This window comes from Prionailurus viverrinus, chromosome B4 (assembly GCF_022837055.1).
Source record: "Prionailurus viverrinus isolate Anna chromosome B4, UM_Priviv_1.0, whole genome shotgun sequence".
Lineage (NCBI taxonomy): Eukaryota > Metazoa > Chordata > Mammalia > Carnivora > Felidae > Prionailurus > Prionailurus viverrinus.
The window spans coordinates 138933525-138947959 of NC_062567.1; the positions used below are offsets into that span (position 1 = coordinate 138933525).

General features: G+C 51.9%; 1 protein-coding gene across 3 annotated transcripts in view; it reads left to right on the forward strand.

The window, feature by feature from the left end:
- MOV10L1 (Mov10 like RISC complex RNA helicase 1) overlaps positions 1-14435 on the forward strand; it is a 72450-nt gene that overhangs the window by 19779 nt on the left and 38236 nt on the right. For all 3 annotated transcript variants that reach the window (XM_047868320.1, XM_047868322.1, XM_047868321.1), the window contains exons 5-10: positions 116-303; positions 2597-2740; positions 3233-3471; positions 3885-4017; positions 5331-5525; positions 8071-8185. In XM_047868320.1, the coding sequence (XP_047724276.1) occupies positions 116-303; positions 2597-2740; positions 3233-3471; positions 3885-4017; positions 5331-5525; positions 8071-8185 (1014 nt within the window). The remainder of the gene's footprint in view (positions 1-115; positions 304-2596; positions 2741-3232; positions 3472-3884; positions 4018-5330; positions 5526-8070; positions 8186-14435) is intronic.

The window sequence follows — 14435 nt, forward strand, 5'->3', positions numbered from 1 at the left end:
TCTACAGTGGGGCCCAGGGAAGGTGTTGCCCCTCGGTTCAACAAGTGTTTCTGGTCTTGGAGGGAGGCCCCCGGCACGCACACGTCTGAACAGCTGTCTGCTGCTGTGCTCACAGGTCTGCATTTCTAGCCTCTGTGGGAAAAACGGGGTGATAGACGACAGCATCTTTTTCACCTTGGACTCTCTGAAACTTGCTGAAGGATATGTGCCTCGAAGACATGACATGGTCAGTGCCGTGGTGGTGGAGAGCAGCCAGTCATGCTACGTCTGGAGAGCCCTGTGCATGACCCCAGTGAAAAGACGGTAATGGGGAAATGGCTTTCTTCTCTGGGAAGGGAGAGGCCCAATATAAGTGTACTTTAAGAGTTGCTTGAATAACCTCAGGTCATAGCCTGTCCAAATCCTGAACTGGGTAGTTAAAGGGAGAGTATCTTCTGGAAGGTTTTCAGAGGTCTCTGTGTCTGATTGAAGTTCGAGTTAATGGTTCCTTCTTAACCCTTAGTCTTATTGGCAGTGTTCACATTCTGGTGGGTTCTTATATCTTTTGTTCGTCTTTCACAGGTTGGCGTTTTTTTTTAAAGTGTTGAACATAGTAGGTTCTTAGAATTGTTGAATTTCTTTCATTCTACGGCCCCAGTAACCTCCCACCTTGTCCACGTGTGTGTATGACACACAGTGGGGCCTCCCCTGAGCTCCCAGTGTAAACGGCAGCCTTGCCCTGCCTCCTGCCCTGTCCTCTGCCCGCTTTCTCTCCTTGGCACTTAACCTCCAGTGAGCTTGCTCTACGTGTCCCTTAGTGACTCTGTTTATCCTCTCCTAGAGGATAAACTTAGAATGCAGGTTCTATGCCGGAAGGAATTTGTGTCCTGTGTCCTGCTCTGCGCTGAGCACCTGCCTCTGTCCGTGCACCTCGGGAGTGGGGCACATGTGGGGACTGTGAGGAGCAGCACCGCGGGGAGTGCCACTGGGTCACGGATGGCACGTGACACTCAGGAGGATGGACCGCCTGGCTCAAGGCTGTGGAGATGTGTGGGGTGGGGAGACTCCGCCATGTGGGAACCTTGCCCCACCCTGTCTAGCAATCACTGTCACCCTTGGCCGCTCAGTGCCCCCCGTTCCCCTGCCCCACAGGACCCTGCTTCCCGCTGGAGAATGACTCAGACCCACCTGTGGGGCAGTGAAGCCAGACGCATTGCCCTCACCTCCTCTCACAGCCCAAGAAGGCCTGGGAGGCACAGGAGTTCTAGTGTCAGCTCCCTCTGATGGACCCAGTGGTGCGAGCATGAGACAGGCAGGACTCGCTGCCCGGGGCCGGTGCCACGAGAAGAGAGCGGTGCCCGCCCGCATCTGAGTTGGGCTCTTGGGCCTCCTGCTAGCTCTGTCCTGCTCCCACCAGGCAGCAGCCCAAAGCCCTGGGGCAGGAGTGGGCAACTGGTCACTTGGAGCCACCACCCAATTTAAGGAAACACCCATATCGTGAAAACAGGTGCTTCCCTGGCTCTTCATTTAAGCTCAGAAATGCTTGAAAACAACACTGCATTTAACTAGGCTCCTGATTGCCCTGGGCACAGGAGGGTTGTAGGATGGTGACCGGTCCACGACTGACCGTCGACAGAAAGCAGTTGCCATCTTAGGCCTCGGGGTCAATATATTCATTGGAATGACTTACGGTTTGTCTCCTCTTCTAGATTCTTATTGCCCAATCTGGGTTTTTTTAAACATTTACTTTTTAACATGCCCTGTGGCTTACTGATTTGCTGTTTTGGTGGCTCACAGTGGGTGTGGACTAGCATCGTTGAGTGGGCAGGGGCACCACCAGTGGGCTCCCTGGCTGTGGATGGTTAGTTTCTGGGGAGTCTCCTCAGGTGGCCCCCAGGCTGCAGTGGACTCAGATGTAGGTCTGGGGGTGCTCATTCTCCTTGGGGAGGGTCCCTCTAATCGCAGACAGATCGCATGAGGCTTCTCCCTTGACTGTTGACCTCCTCAAATAGTCATCTTCACGGGCAAGGGAAGTGTCCCCGCTTCGTTGCTGACGCTGGTCAGAGCGGGGGGTCAGCAGGTGAGCAGTGGATGAAGGGAATTTGCTGGATCCCGGGGAACTCACAGCCAGTGAGCAGTCAGTGCCCATTTCCCTAGTTTGTAACAGACGAATGTCCCGCCCTTCACAAGTTCAACAAATGCCCTCTGTGTGCCCAGCTCTGTTCTAGCCCCAGGAGTACTGCCTTGGACAGAGAAGACCCGTGTTTCTGCCCTGGGAGAGTTGGGAGAGTTTAGGTGCTGTCACCCCACTCAGGTTTCCTGTGCCCAGAGAAGAGGCTGCTGGGGGCAGCACAGGGCATCAAGGCTCTGTGTGTGTGGGTTCCCTCCATGAGCTGGACTCCATTCCACAGCGTTGGCCCCACGTGTGCTCCCCACTCACACCCACAGTCTGCCTGCCCAGTCCCAGTTGATGAGCGCAAAGGCCGAGCTTCTGCTCTCCGGATGCAGTTCCTCCTGCTGTCTTCCCCATCCCAGTTCCCTGGGTGCTGGGGAGAAGGGGGAGTGGTGCTTTAGGACGCCTGCCACAGTGATGCTGTTCTATGGGTGCTCTCTCCAGGGACTCCTCTGCCTTTGAAGAGACTGCCGACGAGTTCTGTGGAGCACTTTTACTGAAGAACAAAGGTGACATCGAAGTCACGAGGTTGACAAATTTTGGAACGTTAAAAGAAGGAGAAAGGAAAAATATGGTGATCTGGATAGAGTAAGTTTAGCGCTCAAATAAAGTTACATTTAACAGGTTTTAGATTGTGATTTAAGAATTTCTGTAGAATAGGGGCGCTTGGGTGGCTCATTTGGTTAAGCATCTGACTTCGGCTCAGGTTATGATCTCATGGTTCATGAGTTCAAGCCCCACATCGTGCTCTGTGCTGTCAGCGTGGAGCCCATTTCAGATCCGCTGTCTCCCAATCTCTCTGCCCCTCCCCTGCTCCCCTGCCCCCCGACTCATGTGCTGTCTCTCAAAAATAAATATTTAAAAAAATTTTTTTTAAAGAATTTCTGTAGAACCAACTTTACTTTGTTCATTTTTTCCTTTATGGAAATCTTTTAGTTTTTCAGCCTAAAATATTCTTTTTACTTTCAAAGGTATTTACAGTCATCTCTCACTCATCAGATTGAATTCTGTGTTTTATGGTAGCTGATTACTTTAGCCTCAGGATCTTATCTGTATTCATGGCTCATTTTCTTTTTCCAGGAATAAAGGAGACATTCCTCAAAACTTAGTCAGCTGTAAACTGGCTGGCTGGGATAAAGCTAAACAATTCAGATTTCAAATGCTGGATAAAGGCCAGACATGCCCGGCAGGGTCTCTTGTTCCTATCCCTGAGAAGAATTTTTCAGATAAAAATATTGACTTTCTAGACAGCCACCAAAAAAACAAAACCTCTCAGGCGTCAGAGAGCAGTTTGGTGAACAACGGAGACATCTCTCCAGGTAGACGTTTCACCTGTTACTGTGTTCGGCCGGCTGGGGCTTGGCTGCCTGTGTGCCCTGCTGGGCCCGCGTGACAGTGAAGCTGCTCTTGGGGGGGCCGGGGGCCCGCGTGGCCAGAGCACTCCAGCCGATGCAACGGATTATACTGCGAGCTTTTTGGTTCTGGGCTCTTCTCTGATGTTTTGTGGCTGAGGAGAAGAGCAGAAATAGCTCGACAGATCCCAGAAGTGCTTCAGACGTGCTGGTTCCCGTGAATAGTTCTGAACTCGGGAAAGGCTGCCCGCTGTCCGCTGCTGTCTGGTGCTTTGGCTGTGTGCGTGCCTGTCTGTGGGTGAGCGTTCGTTTCCGCGAGCACCTGCCGTCAGGAGCAGCCTACCCCTTGATCTCATTTTGGTTTAAATTCCATCTCCCAGATGACTGTACCTGTAAAGGAGAAAACGGAGACAAAGAAAAGGCAACACCAAGGAAGCAGGCGACGGAGCTGGACCCCGGAGGGCTCATCCCTCCAGGTGGAAAAACCCTCATCGTGATTATGTGTGACGCAAAGTACGTGGCTGGAGGATCGGGAGGGAGTTTACTTTGGGAACATTTGTACATTCGTCTCTGTAGATTTCCTGTGTGATACTTCTAGGTTGGAGGTTATAGAATATTCCTAACTGTTTTGATGAGAGAAAACCTTGAGAAAAATCAGTGGGGAGAAAATGGCTTTAGTGAGTTTATCGACCCAAGGAGTTGCTCCCCAAGCCTGACCCGCTGCCCCCACCCTGTTCACCCGGCTTCTGACCCTCGGTCCTGTTGTGCACTCTCAGCCTCTGCTCCTCCCTTCCCCTCACACTCCTGCTCCCTCAGCTGAGGCCTTTTTGCCCTCCACCTCCACCTGGGCAGCTGGCCCCGATGCAGGCTCCCGGGGCAGGGGGCTGAGGCCTCCCTCCCTGTGCAGGCTGCGTGCAGCAGGCAGGCGAGCCTGAGGGTCCTTCTCCTCCTCTGCCTCCTTTCCTGAATCCCGAGCTCCCCAACCCTGCCTGCTTGCTCCCCACTGCCCGCTGGTCCCGCCAGCTGGGCATCTGGGCTGCAGGCCTCTTCCTTTCTCAGTAGTCCTCTACGTTGCTAATTCTAAATCTTTTCTAAAATGGAACTCTGGGAGCACCTGGGTGGGTCAGTGAGTTAAGCGTCCAACGCTTGATCTAAGCTCAGGTCGCGATCCCAGGATCGTGAGATCAAGCCCCGCATCGGGCTCTGCGCCAACAGCCTGGAGCCTGCTTGGGGTTCTCTCTCTCCCTGTCTCTCTGCCCTTCTCCCACTTGTGCGTGTGCAGTCTCTCTTAAAATAAATCATCATCGTCGTCATTAAAATGTGACTCTGATTAAACCGCCACCTTGCTTCAAACCCATGGATGACTGACCATTCACACAGATTGCCCTTCAGTCAGCGGTATGTGGTGCCACCACTTTAAAGGATCCCTTTAATGTGACGATAAGACATCTGTGAAAAGGCAGTAGGTGGGCACAATGTGTGGAGCGTCCAGTAGAACCTGAATTACAGCAGCAGGAGGAAATTGGGCAGAAAGCAAAGTGAAAACAAGATTTCTGGTAACATTGTACGTGTTCTGATTAAAACTTGACGACACTGTCTTTCCTGTTGTTCTTAAGTTTGAGAATTACAGCTTATGTGGCTGATTTGATCATAGGAAAATGATATGTTCCTTGCTTCTGAAAGTTCCTTTTTTCCTTTGAGAAGAATTAGTAAAAACTACGGGTGACCGTGGTTTCGTAGCCCGTGTCGCACACGCGCACGAGGGGAAACTCTGTCCGGCCCGCTTGTCTTCTGACCACAACTCTGATGCGTTTTGTCTTCTCAAGGAGCCCAGGCCGCTGCAGGGAGCTCCTCCTGCTCTGCTTCTCCAGCTTCACGATCGGGCGGTTCCTGGAGGTGAACGTGGTCAGCGGGGAGGAGTCTCTAATAGCCGTCCGAGAACCGTTTTCCTGGAAGAAGTCTAAAACTACTCCCACGTTAACATCCACAAAAACTACAGTTGTCGTGACCGCACAGAAAAGGTACCGTGAGCAGAAAAGACCTCAGGATCCACAGTGCGCTCGTGGGGTGTGAGAGATGCGTGTGACTGCTGTGTTGTTGGAGAGCGGCGGTGGGGGGGCACTGTGGCCGGCGCCTCTTTCAGTCGCCTTACTTGGGGGAGGGGTGTGTTTTCACGATGCTCGTCAAGTTTTGTCTGCAGAATGGCTCTACGGTGTGAGGACGGAGTAGTAGGCTGTGCCCCCCCTCCGCCCCCAACTCCACCCCGGCTGCTCCCCACCCCACCCCCCAGCTTCCTATGTTCCCAGCAGCCCAGCCTGGCTACTGAGACATCCCGCATCCCACACGGGCACCCAGAGGCACCCGTCAGCAAGGGGGCCACAAGATGTGGCTGGTGGGCGACCGCCCAGGCAGGGACTGAGGGAGAGGCTTCCAGAAAGTGCTACAGGACAACATGCTCCGTCTGCTGCTGCTGGACCCAGAAATCTCCACAAAGCAGATTGTTTTGAAGTTTGGTGCCAGAAAATCGGACAGGGATGTGAAGACGATTCCCGACTTTGCTCAGGGATGTGAAGACTCCCCCACCCCCACCCCCCCGCTGTAGGAACTGACAGGTTTAACCTCGGTCCTGCCCAGAGTTCCTGGAGTAACGGGTATTTCCCTTCTAATATTAGAAAACCCTGAATGTCAGGTCACATTTTTGCCCAGTAACAATTTAAGGTAAGGTGTGAAGGATGTTGCTAATTTGCAGACTAAAGAAAAAAACTATTAGAGTAGTAGGTGGTTGGCTTTGGGGTTGTATCATTATTTGAATCCAGCACTGCCACCAAGGTGCTGTGTGACCTTGGGCTCGTTTCTTAGCCTTTCTGAACCTCAGTCTCATTCACAAAACGACAGTCTCTCCCTCACTCGGTTACAAAGATTAAATGAGGTGAGATATGTAAAAGACATAGTTTCCAACATGGAGTGATCAGTAGCGATCAGTAAGGAGTAAGAACCATTGGTCGTGGAAAGGACATGTTCTGGGGATGGAACGTGGAACACGAGAGCAGTTACCGTAGCCTATAGGCAGGAAAACATCCTGAATGATAGGGCCTTAATTATAGGAACATTTAAGAACCCCAGATTGTCACATAGTGGTACGCCAGGCAACTTTCTAGTTATCATTTGGCTTTAACTAGAGGAATGAACTAAACCAACAGTCCCCCGATCAGCTGCTTCCCTGTTTGCTCTGTGGGAGTGTCTCTAAACCAGGAGACACTGGTTTCCTGTTGGCAAGCTGGTGACCCAGAGTGTCCTGGTTGGCGTGGGCCTCCTGGAACTCCCAGTACCTGCACCTGCCCACCACCCCACCACGCACGTCCTGCCACCTTTGCTCCCCGCCCAGAATGGCATCGTCTGTGTTTGCTTAGCCAGTCTGTTGAGGGCCTCTTTGTGCCAGGACCTTCTCAGCTGAGTTCCCAACCGTTTTAGGCTGTAAACAGATATGTTTTGTTAACTCAGCGTGCATTTTGAGGCCAAGTCGTGACACTGTTCAGGCCTCTTATCTAAACGTGTGTGTGGTGAGGGTCCTGTCCCCTTTATGCCGTCCATGTGCGTAGTTAATCCTTTGCTGCCACTTACGAACGCCTCCACTTTTGACGTGCACTTCGCACCGTGCTTTGATGGAGCTCCTGCCACGACCCGTGTCTCAGCTGGGAGGTGGCGGCCCTTCCCAGTGCTGCTGCTGGTGGCTCTGGCGCTTCCAGGGGCCTTTCGGCCACGGAGCTTCTCTCTAAGCAGCCTTCCCGTCCAGAGCCTAGCTACAGGGACGTACAACCGAGGTGACCGTTTGTGGAGTAAGGAGGCAGGGGTACGGGTGTCCCACCCTCTGCGCTCAGGCCTGAGCTGGAAGCAGGACTTGGAATGAGGGAGGAGTGCCCAGTGCCTTTCTTCACTTCACGCGGCTGGACAGCCTGGCATCGAAGATTCACCGGACCTCCCGTGTGACCCCTGTCGTCTTTCCAGCTGTCTCTTCTTCCAGCTGCTTCCTTCCTGGTCATTCTCTATCAGACTCACCTATGGCAGCAGTGATGTTCCTCATCCTGGCGGTGGCCGGCTTCGGTGACACCTGCGCACCTCCCTCTCCGGGACGAGCCGAGGCTTGTTTCCCCAGAGAAGCTCCAGGCGGAAACGAGAAAGGCAGGGCCCATCAGAGCAGCCTCTACCGAACGTGTGGTCCTGCAGCATTGCGGGGATGGTTCTGGCGTTGACAGGCTCGAAGTGGCAGAAGAGCTAGCTGAGGGGAAGCTTAAGAGTGGCTGTTTCAGACTCACGGGACCCGAGGGGCCCTTGGGTGCTGCAGCCCCTCTCCTCTTGAGGACAAGAGAGGGCCCAGGGAGGGAAAGGGCCCCAGAGCAGCTGAGTTCGCAAACTACGGATGGACACCAGCAGTCCACGTGTTAGTTTCGGTTACTGACTGACCTTTAGCCTTTCTGAAGTGGACAAGGGCGTCTAGTGAAAAGGGCTGGTGGAAAACGTGTGGGTGATTAAGAATTACTTTTGACTCGGGAATTTTTTTTTTTTAAGGAACTCAAGACGCCAACTTCCAAGTTTCCTTCCACAGTATCCAATACCAGATAGACTTAAGAAATGTGTGGAACAAAAAATCGACATTTTGACTTTTCAGCCGTTACTCGCAGAGGTAGGGAAAGGGTCTGAGAAAATACTCTTCACTGAGAAAAAACTTGAGTTTTCTGACGGAATCAGGGGGAGCCCTACCCGGGTTCATTTTTTGCCACAGTTGGCTGGGAATTTCCAGTTCATGGGAGACCGGTCCCCCTGCCACCGACACTAGTTGTGGGGACGCCGGCAGCCCAGCCTGTCTCTGCTTGGCGTGGCTTTCCCTCCAGGGTCAGATTCTGAGCAGCTGGGAAGGCGTCACGTGTGGGAAGGCCCTGCAGCCATCGGGACCGGGGCGGGGACCAGAGCCGGGACGGCAGGGCCACACAGCTGCCGCCCTTGCCAGGTGCCGTGGTGCTGCCTTGTGCTCGGGCCCATTGGTGGCTCCCGGAGGAAGTCTTGTCCAGCCTGTCCGCTGTTAGAGGTGGTGGCTGAAGCCAGACCCGGAGCGGGGCCCCTGCAGGGGAGGGGTGGCACCGAGGAGCCCAGGGACAGGGAACACATGCCTGTGAGCACATGGAAACCAAGTCCAGGCAAAAGGAAAAGTGTCCATCTGCTTGGTGGGGAGAGCGCTTGCCCGGTGTACAGGAGGGCACTTCCCATGGGGTTCGGGGGTCCACGAGCCTGTGCGGTGTCCAGGTGATGACGGGGAGACCAGACAGCAGCCGGAGGGCGCCCTTGTGTGCGCTGAGCACGTGCGGCAGGGGAGAACAGGTGGACGTGGGGCTGTGCGCAGAGGAAAGAAGGTTTAGGGGGAAGCGGGGACCTGGGGAGTGGTTGTCTGAACCAGAGCAGATGCCCCTAGGGGTAGTGGGGCCCTTCCTTCCCGCGAGGCTCTGGGCCCCCAGCGGCCGGGCAGGGGAGGCTCCCGCGGTGCCGTGGCGTGCGTTCGGGAGGCACAGGTCGGAGGGGCCCCCCCTCCCAGACTTGCTAGCCTTCTGGAAGAGGGAGAGAGAGGCCACATACGGTGAGTAGCGCATGGAGACACCGGGCAGGCGGGACGGCCCTGCGTGGCTGGGCCGCTGGCATGGCCGCTTGGAGGGGCCAGTGTTGCAGAGCGTGGATGGAGCGGGCCGCAAACTGGAAGCGGGGAAGCTTGTTAGGAAGGCGTTGTAGTATCCGTAATGAGTTCCGGGCCTGAACTAGGTTCCGTGGCAGCAGGCTGGCCGTAGAAATAGTTGGGGGGAGGGGGCACACCCTGAGGCCAAGTGACTGGACCATCACGAGAGCCTGTGTGTCCCTGACTCCCCTTCACGTGAGCCTGGGCACCGGGAAGGGACCTTCCTCATGAAGGCAGAAGTTCGCAGATGAAAATTGAAGCGATAACGTTGATGGTACCAGTTGTGAAAAGTGCTGTGAGGCTGAAGGTTCCAGACTTGTGTCGCGGGTATGGTCTGTTTAGTCATGTGACTGCCCGTGAGACGTGCCCTTGGTCAGCGTCCCCGCAGCCCGCGTGAGTGTGGGCACATGCTGTGATGAGCACATGGTGTCACCGCGGTCCAGATGAGGGATGCCTCTGTCCCCCCAGCATTTCTGTGTGCCCCCACCCCATCTCTCTGCTTCACGTGCTCCACTTTCTGTCGCCAGATTTTTGTTTCCTTTTTGGAATTCTACAAACAGAATCCTAGTATTCTTTTTCTTTGGCCCTTTAACTCAGCGTAGTTATTTTGGTTTGAGGTCCGTCTGTGTGGTAGACAGAAGAACGGCTCCCAAAAGATGTCCACGATTCACACCGGCACCTCTGACCTGGGTCACCTCACATGGTCGAGGGGACTCGGCAGGTGGGGGAGATGACCCTGGATTTTCCAGGTGACCCAGCGGAGCCCAGGAGTCCTTGTGGGAGGGCACCAGGAGGGTCGGACCCCGGGAGGTGGACGGGCCGGTTGGCCCGTGATGGCGGGGATGTGGCGCTTCTCGGAGAAGAACGGGCAGGAGGACATGCTTCTCCCCGGGGGGCCTCCAGGAGGAAGCGGCCATACCCACACCTGGGATTCAGCGCCGTGAGGCGAGGTCACATCTGTCACAGTTGGTACTGCCGTGTCCCTGCTTCTTAGGGCTGTGTCGTCGCCATGGGAGCGCGTTCCTCAGCTCACCTACTGATGCTACACAGGAGGAGTCCCACACTGCATGGCTGTGTGTCACAAGACACCTGGCCACGGAGGCTGGCGGGCTGCCTTCCGGCCAGGGGCCGGAAGAAGGGGGCCGGGGGAGGCAGTGCCGACCGGGTCGGGCTGTCATTACAGGTGGCCGCACCACACCGTGAGTGTGCTCGGTGCGCTAACTTGTCCACCTGAAAATGGTCCATCTCGTGAGTTTCAGCTGCTTTTTCTGCCTCTGTTGCGAGGATCGTGTGGTTTTCTTTCTTCAGTCTGTTCACGTGGTGAATTCCTTTGATTTTCCAGATGTTAGATCAGCCTTCTGTTCCTCTGATAGCACTCACGTGTGTGCACACGCGTTCATCTGTGTTCCCGAGGCACGTTGGTCTGTAGTGTGCTTTTCTTGTGACACTTCTGTCCTGTGTTGATTCGAGCGTAGCGTGAGCCTCCTAGGATGGTTTGGGGTGTCCCCTCCTCTTTCTTTTCCTACGAGTGTGTATGTAGGAGTGGTACTACTCATCGCTTAAATCTCTGACGGAATTTACCAGCAAGGCGTTCAGGTCAGTTTTCTTTGTGGGAAGATTTTTAATTAGGAATTCAATTTCTTTAGTAGTGATAGGGCAAATCAGCTTCTTTCTTGAGTGAGCTTTTGTGGGTTGTTTTTTTTTTAAAGGACTTTGTTACTATTTAAGCTAATTTATTTGCATGAAGTTGTTTATAATGTTGGTAATTTGCACCTCTTTTTTCCTGATCATTCTGGTTAGATGTTTATAAATTTTTACTAATCTTTTCAGAGAGTCAGCTTTTAATTTTATTGTTTCTATTTTTTTTTCATTGATGTCTGCTCTGATTCTTACTATCTTTCCTCTGCTTACTTGGTTTCATTTGTTCTCTTTTATGTTTATTGACATTTGTTTCATAGCTTAAAATATCTATTTTGCTAAGTATTTCTTGCACACTTGAAAAGAACATGCTTTGTGCCGTTAGTAGTGGGTTATTCTGTAAAAATCAGGGTGTGTTGGTCAGTAGTGTCGTTGAAATCTTGTGTGTCCTAATTGACATCTGTCTCCTGTCCCACCACTTCTGGGGAGGCAAGTCTCACTCATAGCCGTAGACATGTGTCTGTTTGTCCATGCCAGGCCATCGGTCTTTACTTCCTGTATCGCAGCTCTGTAATTAGGGGCAGAAATGTTCATGGTTATCATGTCATCTTCATTGGTTAGCCCCTTTTTCGGCATGAAACGTCTCACTTTATTCCTGGTGTTCTTGCTTCTGGAATCTACTCTGTGTGATACTCGTGTAGCTTATGCAACTTGTTTCTGATCAGTGTTAACATGGTGTTTCTTTTGTCCTACTTTTAACCTGTTTATGATTTTACCTTTTTTTTTTTTAAGTCTTTTTAAAAAAATTTTTTTAATGTTTATTTTCGAGGAAGAGAGAGAGAGTGAGTGGGGGGTGGGGGGGCAGAGAGAGAGAGACACAGAATCCAAAGCAGGCTCCAGGCTCCGAGCTGTCGGCACAGAGCCCGATAATGGGGCTCGAACTCACGAACTGCGAGATCATGACCTGAGCTGAAGTCGGACACCCAACCAACTGAGCCACCCAGGTACCCCATTTATGACTTTATCTTTATAGTGTGTTCCTCGGAGCACCTGGGCTCAGTCGGTTGACCGTCCGACTTCGGCTCAGGTCATGATCTCGTCGTTCGTGAGTTCGAGCCCCACGTCGGGCTCTGTGCCGACAGCTCGGAGCCTGGAGCCCGCTTCGGATTCTGTGTCTCCCTCTCTCTCTCTGCCCCTCCCCTGTTCACACTCTGTCTCTCTCTCAAGAATAAATAAATACTTAAAAAATTTGTCAGTAAAACATGTTTCTCATAGGAAGCCCTCAGTTGGTTCTTGCTCTTTTACCTATTTGACAGTCTCTGCCTTCATTGTGCTGTTTTTACCTTCGCGTTTGTGTGGTTACTGATACGACTTTGTTTAAATTTATCATTTTGCTATTTGTATTTGTTCATTGTTTCCTTTTTCTTTTTCTGCTTTTATTTTGTAATTCCGTTTATCTCCTCTCTCGGCTGGTAGCTCTTCTTTTGCAGCGTGTGTCCTGTCGCTTCAGGGTTTCTGACAGCGCTATGCACTAGAACTTTCTGCTGCGATAGACATGTTCCGTATCTGTGTTCTCTGACATGGCAGTCGCTGGCCACAGGTGGCTGTGGAGCATCTGAAGTGTGGCTGCTGCACCAGCGGAATGGAGTCTTTAGTTCTCTTTAACTTTACTTCAGTGCAGCGTTGAGTAGCTGCGCGTGGAAGGTGGTGTCGTGTCGGCATAGCACAAGCGTGAAGCATCTAGGGGTCTAGTGTGTGCCACATGGTGAGACCCCCGTGGCAGCACCTTCCCGGTCTCTTTTCTTGGACATTTTGCTAATGTCATAAATACGGCTTCTACGTACGCTCTGAGATTCGTGCTGTGTTTTACCGTGTTTACTTTACATATATATCGTCCGTTATCTTTTAAAAGCATCTTAAAAGAGAAGTCTTTTCTGACGCCTACCATGTAATTCCCATTCTTGGTCCACTGCTTTGCGTGGACCCACACCCCCCCATGGGGTCCTTGTTCTGCTAAACAAAGGGAACGTCTTTGGTGCTCATCTGCGAGTGAGCGGTTCTTTCGGCCCTTGTATATCTGGAAGAGTGTTTCACCTCCATTCTTGAAAGATATTTTTGCTGGGTCTTGAATTCTAGGCTGGAGCTTTGCAGAGGCCGCTCTGCTGTCTTCTGGCTCGTTGCTTCTTACCTTTTGTTCTTTTGCATGTAATGTGCACTTTTTTCTGGCAGCTTTTAAGATTTTCTCCTTATCACTAGTTGTAAAAAAAAAAAAATAACTTACAACATGCCTTGGTACAGTTTTCTTCCAATTTCTGGGCTTGGGGTTCCTTGAACTTCTTGGATATATGGACTTACAGTTTTCCTCAAATTTGGGTATTTTTTGGCCATTCTGTGTTCAGATAGTCTTTCTGCTGAGCCCCTTCTTCAGATTGCCGTTGCTCCTTGGAGCCGCCCCGCAGCTCAGAGATGCTCTGCTCAGATGTCTTCAGGACTTGCCTCTGCATTTTGGAAGGTTCCTATTGCCAGTCCTCGAGTTCACTAGTCCTTTTTTTTTTTTTTTTTTTTTTTTTTTTTTTTGCAATGTGTAGTCTGATCCAGTGTGCTTTAACGTCACACATGATAGTTCTCCTCTCCACCGGTTCAGTTGGCTCTTTTTTAGATCTTCTATGTGTCTACTTCACGTGCTCATTCTTTTCTGGTTCTTCAAAGAACAGCTATTTCAGTGTCCTTGTCTGCAGATTCTGTCATACATGTCATATCTGGTTCTGTTGAGAGGTTTTTCTCCCCGTTGTAAGTTATAGTTTCTGTTTCTTTCTAAGTCTGCTGACCGTTTTTTTAAAATGTTATATTGATTTTTGAGAGAGAGCTGGTTTTTTTTTTTTTTCTCACAAGAGTGGGAAGGGCATAGAGAGAGGGAGACAGAGAATTCAAAGCAGGCTGTGCACTCAGAGCAGTGAGCCCGACGTGGGGCTCAGACTCATGAACCACAACATCATGACCTGAGCTGAAGTCGGACACTCCACCGACTGAGCCACCCAGGCACCCCTAAGCCTCGTAAGTTTTCAATGCCAGACACTCTGGATTTTATCTTGTCAGCTGTTGGATATTTTTCCGTTCCTGAAAATATTTTTAAGTTTGTTCTGGGACGCAGTTAAGTTACTTGGAAACAAATACTTCCAAGCCTGGCTTTAAGGCTTTGTTAGGTGGGTCCAATACCTGTTGGAATGCTAGGTCTGATGTCTCGTCTATTACAAGCCTTTCCATTGGGGCTGATGGGAACCACGCTGTTCTTGATCCTGTGTGAGCTCTAGGAATTATTCCATCTAATCCAGTGGCTCTCAGCCCTGGAGACATTTTTGGCTGTCATGACGGGGGGGGGGGGGGGGGGGGCGCGAGTATCAGCAAGTGGGTAGGGGCCAGGAATGCTGGTAAGTGCCCAACGATGCACAGAACGGCCCCCACCCCAGAGAATGGTGGCAGCCCGGGTGCTGGTCGAGCCCTGCTCTTATCCCATTAGTTGGGTGTCCCAACATGACATGGTTTCCTATACTCGTGCACTGACCAGTGCTCGGCT